This window comes from Nelumbo nucifera, chromosome 4, assembly GCF_055504915.1.
Source record: "Nelumbo nucifera cultivar China Antique chromosome 4, China Antique-T2T, whole genome shotgun sequence".
Classification (NCBI taxonomy): Eukaryota; Viridiplantae; Streptophyta; class Magnoliopsida; order Proteales; family Nelumbonaceae; genus Nelumbo; species Nelumbo nucifera.
This window is the reverse complement of record NC_142652.1, coordinates 24738410-24760512: the sequence shown is the minus strand read 5'-3', so window position 1 is coordinate 24760512 and position 22103 is coordinate 24738410. Positions and strand designations below refer to the sequence as shown.

At 34.5% G+C, this 22103-nt stretch overlaps 1 protein-coding gene across 1 annotated transcript; it reads right to left on the bottom strand.

The window, feature by feature from the left end:
- Positions 1 to 544: 544 nt before the first annotated feature.
- Positions 545 to 2579, bottom strand: LOC104603051 (aspartic proteinase NANA, chloroplast-like). The gene has a single exon (XM_010266978.3). It carries the CDS (start codon positions 2393 to 2395, stop codon positions 824 to 826), a length of 1572 nt encoding a protein of 523 aa, XP_010265280.1. The 5' UTR covers positions 2396 to 2579; the 3' UTR covers positions 545 to 823.
- Between the last annotated feature and the right edge of the window lie 19524 nt (positions 2580 to 22103).

Genomic DNA, 22103 nt, shown 5'->3' with positions numbered 1-22103 from the left:
GTTTTCGACAGAAATCCTAAAAGAAAATTTCAAAATTGATTGATTCCCTCTTGAGGCTTTGACCTATCTCAGACTCAGTAACTGAGTTCTGACCCTCACCGAGGCCAACCCCAAATGAAGATATGCACCGTAAACTTCCCTCCGCTCATTCTTATTTGCCGAGTTGACTCAGGAATCAATATATATCTCGGCAACCAAGAGAGACAAACAAAGACAGCAAGACAATGTCATAGACTCATCATAGGAGACTGTAGACCAAGTTGCAGAGATGAAGCTAACCTAGTAAATGCAGTATTGAATTATTAAATCATTGTTGTGATTATTGTAACAATATCATATCCAACTTCCCCAAAAAACATTGGTGGTCCAAAAGCCAGAAGTGTTGCAGTCTTTTAATTCAGGTTTCAACCTTCAACTCCAACTCATTATTGGGTCAAGCGATCCTGATCTCCTTTCATTCACAGTGCCCATGACATCAATGCGCTTAGCTTTTAGTAGTTGAGAATTTAGAGTATGAAAAGTAAAGAGACAGGCAAAAAGCCCATTAAGGCAAAAAGCCGCTCACACCAGCCTCCCTTAATACTAATCTGTAAATCATCACAGCACAACTACCTTCCCTTACCCTGTTCTCAGTTTCCCATGAAAACACAGACAATTCTCTCTCTCACTCTCTCTCTCTCTCTAAATGAATTTTGTAAAAGAAAACACAATCTCCAATAATTAAATAGATTAATTAATAATGATCACAATAAGAAAAAGGGATCCCCCGACTCACTGAGTCTGACTGTGATTTCAGAAATTCAATCCACTTAACTCGTTGTGCTCATGGTAGGGGAAGGGCGCAACCATGCCGAGAAAAACCAAGCCATGACCTTTCTCTATCGAACTCAAACAAGAAGCCTTGTTGCATTAGGTTCCCTATGACTGAGAAACCTGACGGGGAGGTAACAGGTTGCATCGCCAGGCACTTGATGCCTTCAGCCGCATCGATGAAGTAGTTTCTAGCCGGCGGGGAGAAAACTGAGCCCCCATCGAGTCGGAAACTCAGCTTGGGTAGCCTTGGATTTGCTACACCCGACACATTGACGCAGAGGTCGAGGCTCGAAGCTGGGTCGGTCGTTCTCGGTAATTTAACTCTTCTTCTAAAGGCTGTCAGAACCTGCCGGTAGGCTGGCTCGGCGAGGAACGTTAATGTAGTGCCGGAGTCGATCACAGTGCCGCCGTTTCCCTGGTTGTCTAAGGCCCAAATGGAGGGGTCAATTGGTAATCCCACGCCATCAACAAATACGCTCTTGATTCCTACGTAGTAGAACGAGGGCGAGAGAGGGTTGGTGTGTAATGGCGTGAAGCTCATCCTTTGCTTCTTTGTAATGGGTCCATGTGTTTCTCCGATCAACAGATAGCTTGTCGGAGGTGGAGATATGGTGTAATCCTTGAGACAGTACGAGAATTTGTTCCCGAACAGCTTACCTACTTGGGAGGAGAAGGAGACGGGCCCTCGCCCCAGGCCCATAACTCCATGGGCGCCATTGAAGCTCGCATCTGAAACACTCGGACCAGAGACGTTGAACCCACAACCAAAAGCAAGGTCTTTCAGCCGAGCAGCTCCTCCATAGCTCGTATTCAACGTCGTCGTCTCTGTGGCAAAAAGCCCACTTGTTCTAGACCCATCGGCGTACGAGTAGTCGTAGCGGCAAGTACTGTGGAGGCGAGTGTGGTTACAGGGCTGGTGTTTCAGAGGGTGAGGGACGTGTTGACACGCTGAGTCGTAACAGTGAACCGGAGCAAATGTTGTTGAATGGCGAGCCAAAAAGGCCGAGCCTGGAGGGTGTTTACTACAGTTCCAGCAAGCAGAACACTTGACCCAGACGAGATCGCTGCCTGTATCCGCCACAAGGAGGAGGCTCTGAGGTGGGGTTCCGATCCTGAAATCGACGAAATACTGGCCGGAGCCCGTCGATGCGCCGGAGACAATGGGAGCCTTGAAGGCTCTACGGTTGCGCAGGGCCGAGAAAAGAACAGAGAGACGCTCAGAGTCCAAAGAGAGAACTTGTGCTGGGGAAACAAACGGGTTTCTGTGAAGCAATCGTAGTTTCAAGTATTCCACTGAGCCGCTGTTGTTGAAAGCAGCCTGGGCATTAATGAAAGAGAAGAGAAGAACAAGGGGAAGAAGGAAAACGCGTGGCAGAGGAACACGTACCACCATTGTTTGAGAAAGGAAAAAAAACGAAAGAAGGCGGAGGAGGAGAGAAAGAGATGGGCTCTGGAATGGTCTGGTCTTAAGTGCGGTATTATATACGTATCTGTTGCGTATATACATTATATCAATTCGTCGTCTAGTGATTGCAGGATTATACGGTGTACAAAGGATAGAGACGACAGTCGACAGATGCATGGATCGTGGAGCGAGTGATCGATCATGGAGCCATCAGTCATGGATGATGGACCAACGTCATAAGCTCACAGGAGCTCCACACGCCTACTCAGTCACCACCACCGGCACCATTCTCTCTGCAACCACCACTGCATATTAAATGTACCACTGCTTAGGAGGGGGGGGTGCAGCAAAATGCTGGCATTAAACTCCTGGGTCCCACAAGGGTATCAACTCCAGAAACTCCTGACACGTGGCAAGTTTGGAGGATCCGAACCACCGCTGAATTGAGAGGTCATCTAGGCCAAAAGGGCTGCATAGTTTGGGTTGGTGTTATAAGAGAAAAGTTTCAGATTTTGGAAATTCTATCCATTTTAATCTAATAGGTATTTTTCACTTTATAAAATATCAGTTTTAATATATTTATATTATTTATTTTTGTCAGTTTATGCAAAAAAAAAAGTACTATTTCTGATGAAAGTAAATATACGACAAAATCCTGAGATTCCAAAGTTTCATCTGAAACAAATCCGGTTCAAAATTCAAATCAAAGTCAAAACCATGATCTTACTAAATGTTATCTTGGTGCTTGGTGTAATTCACTACTAAGTTTTTGAAAAAATCAACCAACCCCCTCCCTGTCCTTGAAGTCATTAGTTTAGTTGGGTAAGGAGTGACATAGTGTATTAAGACTCTGGCTCTGATCCAAAATCCCAACACTTTTTAATAGAAATGTTATAAAGAAATGGTGATTACCCAATGTTGGTGCTGGCTATCCTGGTATTTAGGGGAAGGGGGAGATGGGCAATGAGACAAGGTCATTGCCTAACTTTGACATTTTATTTTATTTTTTTGCATGAAATGGTCATTCTCAGGGTTGAATGCATATTCTCATGTTTGTGAGGTGAGGGTTTTACACCATTGGACCAAAATACAATAATACCGATGAAAGATTTGGCAGGAGCTGATTTGGGCCTTGGTCCAGTCTGGGGTTTTATGTCCAGTCTTCAACCTTCCAAATTCCAATACTAAACTTATCATTAATCTTTCTCTCTTTCTCTCTCTCATTGTTGTCTTGTAGTCTTGTATTGCAATAGGGCTTTGATCCCCATAATTCCAAGGTGTCATGGGCCAAGAGGGTCAGCATAGGATACATGCAGGGCCCACTAAGTTAACACGAGGAAGCTGCTTTTCCCTGTAGTTTGAACTTTGAACCCGTGCCTTATCGATTGGAGGGATGCCAACTGGCAACTGGTCACCCAGACTAGACAGTTATTGGCCAACTTTTAATGGGCCCTATCTTGTCACTTGTGTATTTTAGTGTGTCTTTGGTGCTCCCCTGTGTTTCTTGCTAGATTTCCTTTTTCTTTTAATGAGGTAAAAAGGTGTTGATTTCATCCTTTGTGAAGGCTTGCAACATGGCTGTACAACTTATGTGTTCTTGGCATTTGGATTCAAATTTTATATATAGATTCTATATTGGTTAATTATGATATGGCGCATCAGCCAGACATGTGAAACCTTACATCTAGGAGCTGAAAGTTTGGAAATTGGACCAGTATTATGAGTAGAATTGAATTGGTAGACAATTAATTTGTAGTCTTTTGCCCCACAGACATTTTGGGATCTATAAAAAGACATACTACAAGACAAAGCTGAACATGTTCTTTCATGGGTGTAACATTGTCTGATGGGTGAAAAAGAATCCTAGAAAATGCATAAACTTGTTTATTAATTAACATCCTATTTTAAATAAAGTCCCCATGATATAACAATAAACAGAACAGAATGGTGAAGTGGGGATTCATGTGACCGACCCTATATAGTTGGGACAAGGCTTAGAAGGTGTTCAATTTCAAAATGAATACTTTTATTAAGAATTCTTGCACAAAAGTACTAATGTCATTATTGAGTTATGGAAATCAAAGTAACTCCAAAATCATACAAGGTTTAGGTGAACATACATGTTATGCCCAAACTGACATGTCGACATATCGTTATTACGATTAAAAAGAACAATGGAGATATTCTTTTTTTTGCACTACTATAACTACTATTTCTATTTTTTATTATCTTTTAAAAATCCTCTAAATGATGTTCAATATATATATATAATGTTATGTTTTTTTTTTTTTATTTTAATAAAAATATTTTGACGAAGTACTATACCAAAAATTCAGCGAAATCTATAAATTTAGTTAAAATTTTTGAGACCAATATTTGATGATTTTGATTCTGTTTCCCTAGAAAAGTTCAAAATTCTGCAAAATTAAAAACAATTGTCGCGGCTGCTTTGAAGTTAGATTTTCTTTTCTAAAATAAAGTCATAAAAATGCAATATTATTTCCCTTTCTCAATTAGTCTTTCCTGGAGATTGATGCGGGACGTCATTCTTCTTGGGTGTGAAGCACTCTAGACCTTGGAATGCCAAAATCCTCCTCAAGGGAAATACTAGTCTTAGATAGGTGTGTCAATTGGACTGGATTTGGTCCAATCCGATCCAGTGTGAGTTTATTACAAACGGATCAGGTCCAATTCAATCCAATGAATATTTTGGATCGGTCTAAATCAATGTTTGGATAATCTAATCTGTTCAAATTTGTTTTAATTTAGATTAGTTTCAATCCAATTTCGATTCATTCACATCTATATTCTTATCTTATATCAATGGAACAGATATTGGTTTAATCCAATCCAATATAAATTTATTATGGATGGACCAGGTCCAATCCAATCTAATAAATTTTTTAGACTAGATTGGTCCAATCCAATGTCTTGATGGTCTGTGGTCCGTTCAATCTGTCCAAATTGATTTGGATTGGATGGGGTCCAATTCAAAACCGGTCCATTGACACCCTTAATCTTAGATGGTGAGCTGGTACTGTTCCTTGTGTTAAAATTTTGGGACATTTTGAGGCCCTGAAGATGCAGATCATCTCCTCTAAAACAGTCACGATGACCCATTGCAAGTACTACACCCTCGTTGAGATATGGTCAAATATATGATTTTTAGAGAGAGATCATATGATAATATATATTGACTGAAAGACAAATTAATAAGTCATTTGATTCAGCCATTTCAGTTGTAATCAAATGATCCCTAGCTAAGAGAGGTAGAAAACAATGTTGGCCTTAAAAGGGGTGAAACAAAACTGAAGTATCTATCTATCTATCTATCTACTATATATATACATATTAAAATAAAAGCGGTCAAGAAATTTTTTCCTTTTTTTGAAATTTCTATTTTTTTTATTCTCTGTCATTTTTGAAACAACCAATGAGATGCACTTTCCCAATAACCTAAATAATCTTTTTTCCTAACATTACTCCTAAACTACCTCCCCCACTTTCTCCAAAATTATCTTTAAATCCTATTTATCTTCTAAATTATCTCTAATTTCTATTTATCTCCAAAATTATCTCTAATTTACTAGAGATTTTCTCTCCTAAATTATCTCTAATTCCTATTTATCCTCTCCCCTAATTTTTATCTATATCTATCTAAAGAAAGTTTGGATTATAAATTTAAGAATTATTTAAATATTCTAACAAAATTATATAATAACTTTAAAATATTTATTAAAAATACAAAAAATAATTTTATATTTTTATAAAATATATCACAAAATTATTTACTAACAATTTAAATTATATTTTCCGGATTATCAATTTGAATAATTTAAATGTTTTCCGGATTATCAATTTAAATAACTAAATATTTATCATAACTAGATTTTAAATAGTTAAAATAACAAAATTAATAATAATTTAATATATTACAAAATTAATAATGAAATTATGTAATAATAGTATAAATTATGATTTTATGGATAATTAAATTCAATAAATAATTAATATTTTAAAATTTAAATATTTTACAGATTATTTAAGTATTTAAATAAATAAATATTTTAAATAATAAAACATTTAACATAACTATATTTTAAATAGTTAAAATAAATAAAATATGTAATAAATTTGAAAAAATTCTAAAAAGTAGAAAATTAATTATAACATAATATTGAAATTAATAATAATTTAATATTTTTACATAATATTGTAAATAAATAATTTCACTTATATCAATTAATAATTTGAGAAAATAACTTTCAAAAAAATTAATATTTATTAATTATAATTTTAAACTCTTAATCTGTATTTATTATATAATTATATATACTAAAATTTATATTTATTTTCTTTTGTGATAAATGTATTTTCAATGATTATGTATAAATTTATTTTTCTGTTATTTAATAGAAAACTTTCAATAATTATTGGAGATTAAATTACTATTATTAAAATTTTTAAATTTAATTTATTGTACTTATTGAATTTTTGTTATAAGTTATTGATTAATATTTATTAGAGATTAAACTATTATTTGAGATTATAGTATTTATTGACTAGTTAATATATTTTTAGTACTTATTGTATTTTTGTATTTTTTGCAATTATTGTATTTTTCATTATCAATATATTTTCAATAATTGCGTATTTTTCTATAAATTTTTAATAATAATTGGAGATCAAACTTTTGTTATTTATCAGAGATAAGACTATTAATTTAGCTGAAATTATGACTGTTCATGAGTTGGTTTGGTTCAGTCGTAGGCTATTTGGCTAGCCAAATTGACCTAGTTAGGTTAGGGAGTTGGTTAGTTGAAACCAACCAACATTTTGTGAAAACTGACCCACTCAAGTTGTATCGGTTTGGGCCTATTTTCTGGTTTGGTCAGTCTGTTCAAAAGATTTAAACTTAAAAATTTACTTTAATTTTAAAAATTATAGTGCAATTATTAAAAAATAAATTTAAAAATTATATTTAGAATATAAACGTTAATATATATACATATATCAGGTTAGGTTGTTCGATTTTGGTCGGTTTACAACTGGCCAAAGCGAAACTAATCCAACTTGGCCAAATTGGGAAATTTTTGATCCAAAGCCAACCTAAAATACTAGAAAACCGACCAACTCTGGTCGAGTTAATTGGGTTGGTCAGTTTCATTAGTTTGATAAATAAACCTAATTGAAATTAATTATTGTTATTTTTGTATTATAAAAAATTTATTAAAAGTAGTATATAAAATATGAATAATTATTAACTATTTAAAATGTTGAAAATATAAAACAATTGTATAATCCTATGTGTTTCTATTAGGGTCATTTATTAGAACACACTTTTAGGGATGGCAGTTTTCCCCATCCTCGATGGGGACCCGATGGGGTTGGGGATGGGGATTGTTTTGGCGAGGCGGGTGTGGGGACGGGGATTAATAGGAATCCCCGGTCGAGGTCAGGGTCGGGGTCGGGGATGGGGATTGAGGTCCCCGCTCCGCCCCAACCTTACCCTGATTATATATAAATTAAATGTTATTATATTATTTATATTATATATATCAACACATATTTAAAACATTATTTATAATTTATAATTTTTATTTGTTTTAAATATATATATATATATATATATATATATATATATATATATATATATATTTTTAAAAATACTATTATCTGAAAACATTTTGGGGATTTAGGTCCCCACGAGAAATCCATCCCCGTCGGGGATTGGGGACGGGGTTAATTTTAGAATCGGGGTTGGGGATGGGAATATGATCCCCACCTGGTTGCCATTCCTACACACCTTATAGTTGTACATATTTAGTTAAACCTACCTTATAGTTTTCATTTTACTAAAACATCACATATATTTTACAACTTATTTACTTAATCAACCTTTCATTAAGAAGTGTTTCTTTTGCCATTAGGCCCATGATTTTTTATTCCAAAAATACCCTTAACACTTTTTTTGTATAAAAAATAAAATTGACCAAGGGTAAAAATGATATTTTTATTTCTTATTTTGTTTTGATTAAATATATTTAAATGAGTGTTAGGGTCAACATTGTCATTTTCCACTGTCATCTAATGGAAGATTGATTAAATCCTTTACAAATTAGAAGTGACGTTTTAGTAACATGCTAACTATACGGTAGATTTTAATAAATCCATGAAACTATAAGGGATATTTTATTATATGACCCTTTCTATTATTTAACTTTCTTTTAATAAATCCTGCACAGGTCCCCGCTAGTCATATAAAATAAATGAAGACTTAGGAGAATGAGTTGGTTTATAATAGAACAAAATCTCTAGTTAATACATTGTTTTTTGAGAAGCTAAGATATAGAGTTATATATGGGAAAATCATCATATCATATATTTAATACAAAGATAGAAATTAAGTTTCCTTTGAAAATTTAGTGAAAGCCCTCAAGCAAGTGCAAGCTTCTGGAGAAGTTAATTACTTGAAAGACTAATTAGCTGAGTAGTGGTTACTTCTTCAACATCCCATCCCATGGAGATGCCATTTCCCCCTTTCCTTCTCATAAATGGAGAGATAGGTAGGTGAGTAGGTGATGATTCATTGATTTGGGAGATGTCATTTTCCCTCCCAAATTCTAGGCTACTGCCAAGAAAAGGATTCATGCATGAAGCGATGCTAATGAACATTAATTAATTAATTAGCTAGGGTTATCTCACCAAATTCTGTCATTAATTTTCAGCCTTGGTAGAGGCAGAAGAAGCTTTCAGCTAGCACATGTTTAGCTTTATGAGAGCTTGAGCTCAAACACATCTTAATTCGGCCTTGGCGTTTCGATGGTCCTGAAAATGAACTAGTCATGCTGGCTGTCTTTGTCGAGAGGCTGGACAATTCCTCTCTATACGTTTGCACTTCGTCTGTTTACTAACTTTAGATGCGATCATACTCGGTAGGTACATAGTAAGAGATAAGGTTTCTCATTTTGACAAAGTCTTCTCTTGAGTTGTCCAACCTCGTGCAAACATTCTAACCTCATCATCATCATCATCAGCCTACTCTAATTAATTACATGTTTTCGATCATGGCCTCAAGGATTCCGTCCCTAATCGATGTTCTCTCTCGCTCTCACAGTAATAATGTTTTTCTCTTAATTTCATTTTTTCGAAAGCTTTAAATTGATTCGGGGGTAAATAACAGTAGCAGTGTTTTCAAACTGTAATTGACCCGATAGTTGGACCGCACAGGCCAGGAACCACTCAGGCTTCACCCTTAATATTATTTGACCAAAAATCATTGATTTAGTTAACGATTCATTGACCCGAATAGCCAAATCATCAACCCATTTGATTGGAACAACAGTTTTGACTGTTTATTATTTTATTTTATTTTTTTAAGTTTGGAACAGACTATTCATTTGAACCAGATGATTAAACCATTGATCAGGAAACCGGTGGTCAAAGCAATTCCAGTTAACTTTTAAAACATTGAACAGTAGTTTCAGCCCAATATATCCACTGAACTGGTTTTTGTATTAATGTATTCATACCAAGTTCAATTCGATTTTGATGGCACAAATAAAACCCATCATAGTGCGCTTTACATTCTGCTAACAGAGAAGAGGTATCACCATAATAATTAGACAAAGCATATCCTGTGGAACCAAAGGTATGTTTAACATTTGAAAGAACAATAAAATTTGATTTCTAATAACCAAATCTTAATTCGCTTGAGCATTATAGAGGAAGCCATTCCCTTTCCCTCAAACCTTCGGTCCTTTCTTTCCACATCTCCCAAAGTAAAATAGAAGGAAGAATTCTTATAAGATGATGTATTTGAGAATTTTTAACAGCTCTACTCCACTATGGGTAGATTTGAGCCGAAACGAGCCGAATAGTATCATGCTCTAGTTTGGCTTGAGACTATTTTACAAAGCTCGAGCTCGGCTCGTTTTATATTTTATAAAAATATTTTATTATAAAAATAAAAATTATATATATATATATTTATTTTATATTTAAAAGATTAAGAATTATAATAATTAATAATTATAATATTTTTTATAATTTTATTTATTATATATATATATATATATATATATATATATATATATTCGATCCGGTTCGTGAGCCTCACGAGCCGAGCTCTAGTAGGCTCAAGCTCGGCTCGTTTAATAATTGAGCCACTGAATTGGACTCGAGCTCGAGCTCGAACTCGGCTAAAACTGAGCCGAGCCGAGCTCGAGCAGCTAGTGAAAAGCTTGGCTCGTTGCCACCCCTATCCACCACAGACGTCATCGATCAATCAAGTGTTTGTGCTAAAGTGGATCCAAAAAGTTTGCTCACCAAAGCATCATTAACAGAAGTATGGTTAAAACTCTCAACACTAGGCTGGCCACAACAACAACACTTTGAAGTTAATTGAATCGAGATCACATCTCTGCCCACAAGGGGCCGCCTCACAACACCCCACAGCACATCCCCGCCATGTATTGAAAACATCTCCCGATGATAATACCAGCACATCCCCATCGTGTATTAGAAAGGAGATGTTTCCAATACACGGCGAGAATGTGCTGTGGGGGTGGCCCCTTGTGGGGCGGAGATGTGAACTCAATTGAATCTCACCCTTTCTAATCACAGTATCAATAGACAAGGCGCCATTGAGAAGTTTTCACATAAACACAAAGATCTTAGTGGATAAGCTAGAAAGCCACACCTGTTTATGCCAAGCCACATGAGGGTCATGATCTCTAATAAGGTTCCAAACTGAAGAAAGAAAGAATTCCCCCTAATTGCTGCACTTCCACCTGTTTATACGAAGTTCAATTTAATTAATATATGGATTTGAGTTGAATTTGATTGGTGGGGTTCTAATCAGAGACCCAAAATATTATTTTGGATTCATTTTTTTTTTTGTAAAAGAAAAATGAAGATCTCCTACCAACAACAAAACATGTTCTAACACCCTATCGACATGATCTGGCATCGCACATTTAACGGTGAAACTGGGGCCCATTATAAAAGTGGGATCCGCTATATATGAAATGTGTGGTGTCAGATTATGTTGATAGGGTGTAAAGTAAAAAAACTAAAAATACTAATTATATCAAAAGCTGAAACCTTTGTTTGGACTCGGAAACCTACAGATTTATGCTTGTATTACAAGAGGCAAAGTTGCCTGTTCCACAGTAAATTTGCATTTCTTTTTCCTGTTCTTCATTGTACTCCAACCTTGATTCAAATGTTATAGTTTACCTGAACATTTTATTTAGTTTAATTAAAAATAACTTTCATGAGATAGAAACTACAACCTTTTATTATAAATATAATACCATGTAAATAGCTGAGCCATACTGCTGCTTGGATGCCAGGCAAATAAAGCGGTTTCATGGGTTTATTTACATTTCAGATTTTTTTGTTATTTTTATTTACATTTCAGATTTTTTTATTATTTTTATTTACTTTTCAGATTTTTTATTATTTTTATTTACATTTCAGTGCTATCAATTCATTCTATTTAAAGCCATATTCATTATTAAATTATTAATGATTATATCATTTTTTATTGTTTTTATTTATGTCTTTTTTTCGACCCCTATCATTTTTAGATTTTTTTTTTTAATTTGTAACAAATCGCTTCTTCTAACTAATAAAAATAATGACTATTTAACACTTGTAATAAATTCTCAGCCGTTAGTGAAATACAAAAATACAAAAAATACAGGCCATTTCAAATGAAATTATATGGGTTCAAATGCTGGCTATCTAGAAACTAACATGAAATGAGTCCACTTTATGTGCAAATGGTTCAGTCTCCATCTCCATTGTCTTGGCTACCTCCTCTGCACCGAGTAAAGTTGAGTGTTGATGGGGGCAGTGGGAACCTTCTCTTTTATTTGTAATTGAAACTTGAAAGAGTTCAAATCTGGGTTGCCTCGGACCCGATTGCCATGATGGGTTCCATTACAATCCACGACTGCACATTGGACCCACCATTTGATGGACAGCGCTTTAAGCAGGTGTCTCTCCTGGGCTAAAAACCAAACTCATCAACCAATGCGTTTGATAGGACTTGCTTGTTGTACCCTCCAACAAACTTTTTTTCTTTCCTTTTTCTTTTTCCTTTTTCTTTTGAGGTTCGGATTTATCCATTAATGAGTCCATGTGCTTCTGCGAGTGGTGTTCATAGCAAGTATTGTCGTTTCCCTCTATGATTGTACCATGTCTTATATTAGATTTCTCCAAGCAAAAGAATTGAAATTATATATTTAGTAAAAGAGAGCTGTCCGCACTCCGCATATGGGATTTCGGTGCTGGGATTATCACTTGTTTGGACAACTGTGGTATTGTTAATTAAATCAATCCCTTTGTAAGGCTTCTGGTGAATCGCAGATTCCAGTAGGGAGTATACCATGTGTTTATGTCTGTATTTTTTAAAATATTGTATTTATATTTTAGGGAATAATAAGGTTAATTATGTGTCTCCAACAATACATTAAGCCTATTGTGAATCTCATATGGTCCATTTATTGCTGCAATTGGTAATATTCCAGATCAACGGTGTGATGGGTAAGAGGAACATCACCTCTAATATTCTATAATTATATATTTCTTTTACGTGCATGTACTTAATTATTATGTGCCATGACTGTGATATTTAGGAGGATACTATCATCTTATTAATCTCACTTTTAACAATGCTATGAAGCACTCTTAATTTTATTACTTTATCTTCTCTGTTAGTTGGTGCATGAATGATCACAATGCACCATTTTTAATTAATGAGGAGTTATAATTATGATGAGAAAACTAAGGGTCCATTTGGTTTGTAGTTAGAATTGGAATCGAAATCAGAATTGAAATTTTTCAGAATCGGAATTGGAATGATCCATTCCTATAGTCTGTTTGGTTCAAACAGAAATGAGAATAGGAATTAAAATAAGAAGGAATGAGATTTCATTCCCAAGGGAGAGGCAGGGAATGGCCATTCCCTCAAATGGGGGAATGCCATTCCAATAAGAATGGGAATAGGATTCTGATTCTACCTAACCAAATAGTTGGAATCGGAATAACCCATTCCGATTCCAATTCCAGACCCCTATTCCTACAAACCAAACTGACCCTAAAAGCGTTTTCGAATACTCTTGATCATGATCTAATTTTTGGGCCAACGAATGACATCACTGATATTTTTTCATAGTTTGGATGTGCAACCCATAATACCCACAAGACATTACATTTTACAGGCACACATGGGGAATCAAGATCAAAGACCTCTTTTAGGGGGTAGACAGGCCTTGTATTGACACCCCCCACCAGAAATTATTTAAAAAAAAACAAAAAACTAAAAAGAAGCATGTGTTGTTAAAGGCTAATATGCCCTGTTTGGCATATCAAATTGTATTAAAACTTTAAATCTTGTTGGGAATATCTCCCTATGAATGACAACATATATGAGTACAAAAGATGTTTTTGATGTTTGGCTGTAATGTCCTATGGGCAGGGTGTGGGTAGCAGATTGAAGCTCAGGTTTTCATGGGTTGCTAAACAAGCCAAGCAAATAATAAATTATTAAATAACTAAATTATTTTTATAACCAATTATTTAAGCAACATTGCATCCTTCCTTATAATAGTTATCAATTTCTATTGTTTCATTTTTCCTTAATAAATCTCATGCATCACGCTGGTCCCGCTAGAGACAACATATACGAGCACAAAAGGTATTTTCAATGTATGGCTGTAATGTCCTATGGATAGAGTGTGGCCGTGTGGATAGCATATCCAAACTCAGATTTTCATGGATTGCCAAAGAAAAAAACAACTTAGGTTTTTGTGGGTATTGTAAATGTTGCTTACCTTGGAAATCAGAAGGGTGAGCACGCAGGAGAGTTGTAAATAGATTTTGGTGCATAATTGATTATTTTGATTTAAGAATTTAGAAGCCATTAGACACCACATAGGAAAAAAGAGGTGAAAACACACCTTAGAACAAGAGATAAAACTGCTTTTAGTTGAATTAATCCAATCAAAAAAGAAATTGCTCAAAACATCTGCATGACATTGATATGGCAGTGTTTCTTGAGACCCATACGACAGTGCAGTTAGGCAGGTTTGGTTGTACACCTCCACCATGAGAGTGATGCTGAGCAACCGACTCAATTACTTTCTTTTTTGTTGGCTTCATGGGCTACACAGCGGTAGCCCATTCCCCATATCCATAGCCCTACCAACATGGGTGGTGACTGGTGAGTGGTGGTGAGAGTGGGAATCAATCGATTCAATCCCAAATATCTGCTAGAGACCTTATCAACTGAATCAATTGGAATGCCATATTTGGCAATGTGGTGTTACTCCAATTTTAGATCCTGAGTTTTAAATTTAAAATGTGTACATGAGGTTATCTGAGCCAACTGGGTATGTCGACCCAGTCCGAGGATTGCATATGGGTGGATGATGACTGACAAAGTAACATGTCTACTCTGTTCACAACGATGTGTGGGGTTCAAAATTGAAAGGAAGAAAAAAATATTATTAGCTATATGGGCACTTCCAAAGATTTTTTTTTTCTAATAATTAGGGAATGTGGGCCAACATTTCTGATTTATTTTTCATCAAATGGGAATTTGTGCCCACTAGCTAGTTCTCTTTGTATTCGATCACTGTCCGGTTACTTTTGAAATGGCTTATTGTTGAGGAGATGAAGGGGTTTTAACTTTTTATCATTTTAGTTTGTACCAAATCAAAGTACATGTTTTCTTTTTTTTTTTTTTTTCATTTTTATTATAGTATTTCATCAAGATGTCTTGACCATCATGGTTGTAAAAGTAATTTCAATCATAATAATCAATAGACAGAGAGGTTTTTAAAATCAGACTGGATAGGGAACCGTTCTGGGACTGGTTCCCAGGTTGAATGGTTTGACCGTCTAGTCTAAATGAACAATCCGTTCTGACAAAAAAAAAAAAAAGACCAAAAACTGTTGTTTGATTCAGCGGTTCAACCGTCTGGTCAGTGGTTTGTTGATCAAATCAATGATTTTTTTGGCCAAAAAAGCTGTTTTAGGGTGAAGCGGAACCTAACAGGTGATCGGTTCCCAGTTTTCAGGTCTGACTGTTCAGTCTGGTCTGGTATTGTTATTTTTATTGTTGATCCATTCAATCCTTAAAGCTTGCATCAGAATTTCAATTCTCAGGTCTTTGACTCTTTATGATATGATTTCAGAGGAAGCAATTAGGGCCTGTTCAATTTTTGATTGGTTAATGGGATTTTGGTTTTTATTGACCAAGATATTCATGTTCTTTTTTTCAGATTTATGTGGGATTTACAGAAAATTTATTTTCTCTAGATATCATTTAGGTGGGGATACTTATCTACTAGGTGAGTCAGTAACTTTTCCACAAGGGGAAAAGTTGCCAACAATTGGATGGGACAAAATTGTCCGTTTCAATAATGATTTTTATGGTTAAGCAGTCATCATTTTATTTATCTTGAAAATAAAAGAACATGGATAAATACAATTACCTAGATAAATATTTCCCAGGAAGCACTTACGCAAGAAGTGCATTTAACTGGGTAAGAAACTTTTAGAAAAACAAACAGGACCTTAGGCTGAGTTTGGAAAAAGTACAAATGCAAATATGTACTGTGTAAATATATACAAAATATAAGGTTTTACACTCTACATATTTACATTTATACTCCTTCCAAACAGAGCCTTAGTGTCTAGACTCTAGAGTAAAACTTGACATAATAGGAAGCATGCCAATAAGAAGATTTGGGGGCTTAAATGGCTACTTCAACTAAGGTAGAAAAAGCTGCTAAAAGGAATATTTTAGAGGCCTAGCTAAGATCATAATAAGAGATTAACACAGGTGTTGAAACTTCAAATGGCCATAATTTTTTATATGGATATCAGTTTTTGACATATAATATGTCAAAACAATCACCTCCACTACACTACTAAAATCCCTTCTTTTACAGTAAGTCTTATTCTCTATTATTTTAGCATATTTTGAGTTTGAGCTTGATTAGGGAATGTTCTTTTAGTAAAGGGTTCAACTATGACACCGGAAAAACTTATAACCAATCACTTGGTATCATAAATGTGCTAACCAATTAGGTGATATTTATAAAAAATTCACAGGGAAAGCGGATTTGATTGGTGAAAGCTCTTCTGGTATCATGTCTTTCTGGCACCATATATATTTTCCCTTCAGTAAAATATAAATATGATGTTTTGAAAAGTTTAAATCCCAAATTAGGAGTTTTACTATTCTTAGTAATTTTGTTGTTTTGAGAAATCTGGAAATTGCCTATAAATATACCATTATACAATCTCAAATTCAATAAATTTAACACAAATTTTTAATTTTTCTTTCCTTCCTTTTTTTTTTTCTTTAAAAAAAAGACGGTACTCTTTTTCCTTTGCTCTTCCTGATATATCAAATATCATCAGCCTGGTTAATAGAGTTGGTTGATCTACGTAGGGTCAGCTGTTAAACTCTAGCAATCTTAACTCTTAAGACACTGACTTCATTCTGTATGGTCTGATGTATTTAACCAGTCGTAGTCATGCTTAATTACCGGTTCACCGCTCAACCGGGTTAGGGGGCTGTTTTGCTGAATATCTGATTCTTGGTAAGATGAAACGTCACGATTATAGATTTATCCACAGTTTCACACCAATATAATCGAATTAAACGTAAAAACCTCTGAGATTTCTTTGGCAATGAACAGTGTAAATTTTAGTACAAGAACTTTGCACAGAATCAGAAATAATTAATGGGGTAAATGTGCAGTTAATCGGGTCACAAACCAGAACCCAGAATCAGAAATAATGGAAGGAGACAGGATTATTGGGTGTGCACTAATTGATTCTGATTCTGCTAGTGCTATATATCATGGTTGTTTTGGGGGAAGTAGATGGTCTTTGGATACAATCAGTTGTACTCACCTGAGAACGTTATATATATATGGTCAAATAATCTCTACTTCTCTAGTATTAGCGGCAGAGGCAATGGCTGCTAAAAGTAGTAGTTTAAAGCGTTTCTTCTTGCAGGTTGGGTTTTGTCTCGGCCGGGAGGTTGTGCTAATTGAGGGGGACTCTCTCTCTCTCTCTAAAAAGTTCTGAGGAGTCCAACCCAATTAAAATCCTCTTGTCCCACATCACCCCCACAGAAAAACAAGAAAGGACCAAAAAGGATCATCACCATCCATTAATTATAAAGGGGAAAACGATATATAGATATCAGATAAATTAAGGAGAGCTGATCAAGTTATATAAATAATCTATGTTTGAGAAAGCATATCTACCTACAAAAATTTGAGTACTATGTTTTGCAGCAACTTCATTTCGTTGCAATAAAGTTCCTCTTGATCTGTTCCTGATAAAGGAAAAAAGAACTTGCCCTCTTTCATTCATCTCTTGGAGAATAAAGCAAATTACCAATATTAGTGACATGGTCATGCGCTTTTTCCATATTGATCCTGCATTTTACTCCTGGTTTCCTTAATTTCCTTTTGTCATGAATAAATGCAACACTAAAGAATTTTTAGACCCTCTAATAAGTGCATGTGCAAATTTCTACCATGACATATCAACAAAAGATTATTCCATTGAAACAAATTCTATGCAGGGTTGCTCCATTGTGACATGGGTGACAGTTTTTTTTTTTGGTATTCGGTGCTATGCACCATTAATAACTTCTCCTAGCCCCCTTTTTCCCAAAGTGTTGGTTGTAAGATTTGATTCCGCATCAACACTGGAATAAACCAGATAACACACCAACGAACCAGCCTTCGGTTGGTGGGTGACCAAGGTTCAAATCTTGAAAACAACCCTTCTGTATGTGAAGGGTTAAGGCTGGATATATCTAGCCCTCCCCTGTCAGGAGCCTCATGCACTAGGCTGTCATTTTCTACATATGGATGGCTTTGTCAAGTTAGAGCGGCATATTTGTATATTGAAGCAATAAATCAAATCATGTAAATGGATTATTAGTGGCAGTATTTTCAAGTAGTGTAAAATGACACAAATCAAAATTAGTTGACCATTGTCATCAATTTCAAACAAAGCAACTGTATCAGCTCTTGCAATTGTTGCTCCATAAACAAGGATATGTTTAGTTATAGAATGTCACTTCCATCTACCAAGAAATGGTTGTATCTTATTTGTGCTACTAGTATGTGCATGTGTGGAAATTTTTAATGATGATGATGATAGTAAATAATATGTTTCTAAAGTTTTTTTGTATGATTTTTTTGTATTTCTATGTATATAAAAATTATTCTTATTTATCACACATTTTTATTTAATGTGATGAATATACGATATTAGAGTTGTGCCTAAATGTTTTTTACATTTTTTATATTTTTGTGCGTTTTTCATATATTTTAACTATTATTATTATTAATGTTATTATTATTATTATTATTATTATTATTATTATTATTTAATTATGACATCAATGATTGACACATTTAAATCAAAAGGTTGAATTGTTAAGTTGCCACCAAATAGAAAAACAACTCAAATTTTCGGTTGTTTTTAAATTTGTATTTTATTTCAATCATCAATAGTATCAATTATTCTTTGTCACACATATTTTTCTTTAATATGACTAATTAATGTAAGATTCAATTAAAGGATGTGAGTTAATACTCTAAGGCCCCGTTCGCTTTTCGGTAAGTTACTTACCTGGGTAAATACAATTACCTGGGTAAGTTTTTCCTGGGAAAGACTTACCTAGGTAAGTGTATTTACCCATGTTCTTTTATTTCCCAAGTAAAAAAGGAAATGACCATTTTAACCATAAAAATTCATTATTAAAAGGGGCATTTTTGTCCCATTCAAGTGTTGGAAACTTCCTCCCAAGTGGAAAAGTTATTTACCCACCTAGGAGATGGGTATCACTTACACGAGTAAGTGATACTCAGGAAAATAAACTTTCTCTGGTCCTCACATTAATCTAAAAAAAGAACATGGGATTCTTAGTCAATGGGAACCATAATCCCATTGACCAACTTTCCCCCCTCTCAAAATCCCAAAAAAGAACACCCCCTAAATATAGGACTTAATGAGAGAGAGTTGAATGAGGAGAAATGTAGTAATTAAAATTACATTTGTGCCCTCACAATTAGAGAGATACCAAATTCAAAAAATAAGGGTATTCTAGTCAAGAAAATGATTTAATAAATGTTAATGAAAATTAATATTTTAAATATAAGACTTAATGAGAGTTGATTTGAATGATGAGAAAAGTGATTGTTCTAATTATGTTTCTGTCCTTACAATTAAAGAGGGATCAAATTAAAAAATTAAGATATTTTAGTCAAATAAAAGTTCCACATTATCATTCACACTTTTAATTATAGTATAGATTCTGCAAATAAAATGGGAAAAAATAATTAATAACAACTTTCATATATAAACAATATAAAGACATTTACTACAACCTAAATCCATTCAAATAATCTAAAAATGTTAAGGAAAAATATATCACATTAATTAATGGATGTTGATCTTCAGAAGTATTTCATCATTTCATGGTTAATAAAACTTAGTTGGACTTAATTCCCTTAGAGTTGTCTAAAGAAAAAGGAAGAGTCAACCCATTTATGGCCTCTTTCTTCAAGACGAGTAGCATTTCAATAACACCTTTTGGGTTCTTGTTCGCATACCTTTCCCCTACGAATATAGGTAATTCTAGTAAGTAATAGAAGGTCATCATGAGGAGAGCTTTAGATTTATCCTCATCAAGACTTGATAATTTAAAAGACTGGGACAGGTGGTAAGTTCATGAAGACTTGCCACTGCTCCTCATCTGTCACAATAATGGAGATCAAGATCTATTTTATGGTGCCTTCATAGTGGTTAATTAAAGTGAGAGAGCCAGGATTTGACAAATGCAAACACCATGCAGACAAATAGAAACTTAAGGAAATAGTGGCCATGCCAGATGCTTCGAATCTTAGTAGGTGGAGCAATTGCATTGTGTGCAATTGAACTAGAAGTCTGCAACATGTCCTTCCAAAGAGTAAGGCCGTAGATGAACAACAAAGTTATTGAAGGTAATTCGATCATTTATAGAGCGGAGTGGTTTGCTATTTAAAGACTATGAAGTGATATATTACAAGGAGTTTAGCCTAAGAGATTTTCTCTAAGATAATTGTTAGTTGTTGTACAAAATAGAAAACTATAAATGAATGTGTTACAAGTATAACAAAAGATAGGAGAAAATAAGTGTAAACTAATAGTATTTGCAAAGAAAAAGCGAGGGAAGTCTCTTCTTGGAAGAGTCTCCGCATCTGGGGTTCCAAAGGTTCCTTATCTTCTGGGTGGTTAACTTTCTAGTTTCGACAGTTTCAATTCCATGTGGTTAAAGTTCCAATTGGTTCCAAATTTGGCGACAATTGTTCCAGTAGATTCAGTTTAGGGTGGTTAAAGATCTAGTTGATTCCACTTCCGGCGATAATAGTTCCAGCGATTACATATTCCGGCTGGTTAAACTTCCAATTGGTTCCAGTTTTGGCGATAACAGTTCCGATGTCTGTGGTTCTAGCCTATTAAAGTTCCAGTTAGTTCTAGTTTAGCGGTTATGGTTCCGGATGATTAAAGTTATGGAAAATTGTGACTATCATCCCTCCATTTCAGTGGTTAGAGATGCGCTCATTTATTTCTTTTGTTAGTGATTCTGCCTCCCCATTTGTCTGTTGCAAAAGTTTCTTCATTTTTTTCTTTATCCACTGTGAATATTTTGTTCTTTCTAGAGACTTATATTCTTGCTTGGTTCTATTATCCCTTTTCTATTTTCATACAATGTTTCTGTGCTTTTTTGCTTGGTATTGTGACCACTGCTTTGTATTTATACAACTTTCATAGTTGAAAGGAATATGATGTTTTGCCTTTATGAAAAAAAAAATAATAGTAGTTGCGTGTGGGTTATGCACAGTTATGTGGGCGATCAATAACTTCAGCATGACAAATAAAACTCCATAAGGTTTGGATTTTAAATTAAAACTCTATAGGGTTTGGATTTTGACTTTAGGGTACCCAGTACCCAAACCTAATTACACTTAACACAAGTATCCCCTCTGGATACTCAATTATAACATGAGTACCCTTGTATCTCATTATAAGAATCTTAATTTAGCACTGGCCTATGGCACTGTTTCTTTTTAAGAGGGGCAGCTACATTTTACTTATGTGATGTAAAATCTAGCAATAATAGGATATGTCAAGAAAAGTTTCTCCATTTTGATATGCAGCAAAGGGTCCTTATTAGGCCAAATTTGCTGAAGTTATAAAATATGATTAGGTCATAACATTGCAATACAAAGACTTAAGGAAAGATGAAACTTTGGTGATATATAAGATTCATAATCCATTATTTAAATTTGTGTGTTGTGCCTCCTAATGGTCCATTTATCCATAACACAAACATTAAATTATAGGTTAAATTTCTTGGATCTAAAAACTCGAAAAAAATGAAGAAAGACCAAGCACCATCACAGTTTTTTGTAAAGGCATCTTTCCAGTTTTCTCTAATGGTTCATGGGCATGCATTTAGTGGACATGATAATCCTCCTCCATGAGAATGAGACCTTCGTGATGTTGAAATGGATGAGTTGATGAAGAGGCAATAAGTGCAACGAATTTAGTAATATCTAGAACGCTTTAAAGCCTTGAGTCATGATGAACACGATCGTGATGTAGAGAATGAACACTCTCATGATAAAGATGAAGAAGAGAATAATTTCTTCTATTGTAAAAAAATAAGTGAAGGGGCTTTTCCTCATCATCATGCTCGAAGGAACGATAGTTTCCAACGAGATTTTAGTATCAAAATGAAGACTCTAGAATTTGAAGGAAGATGCAATCAGATGACTTCATTGATTGG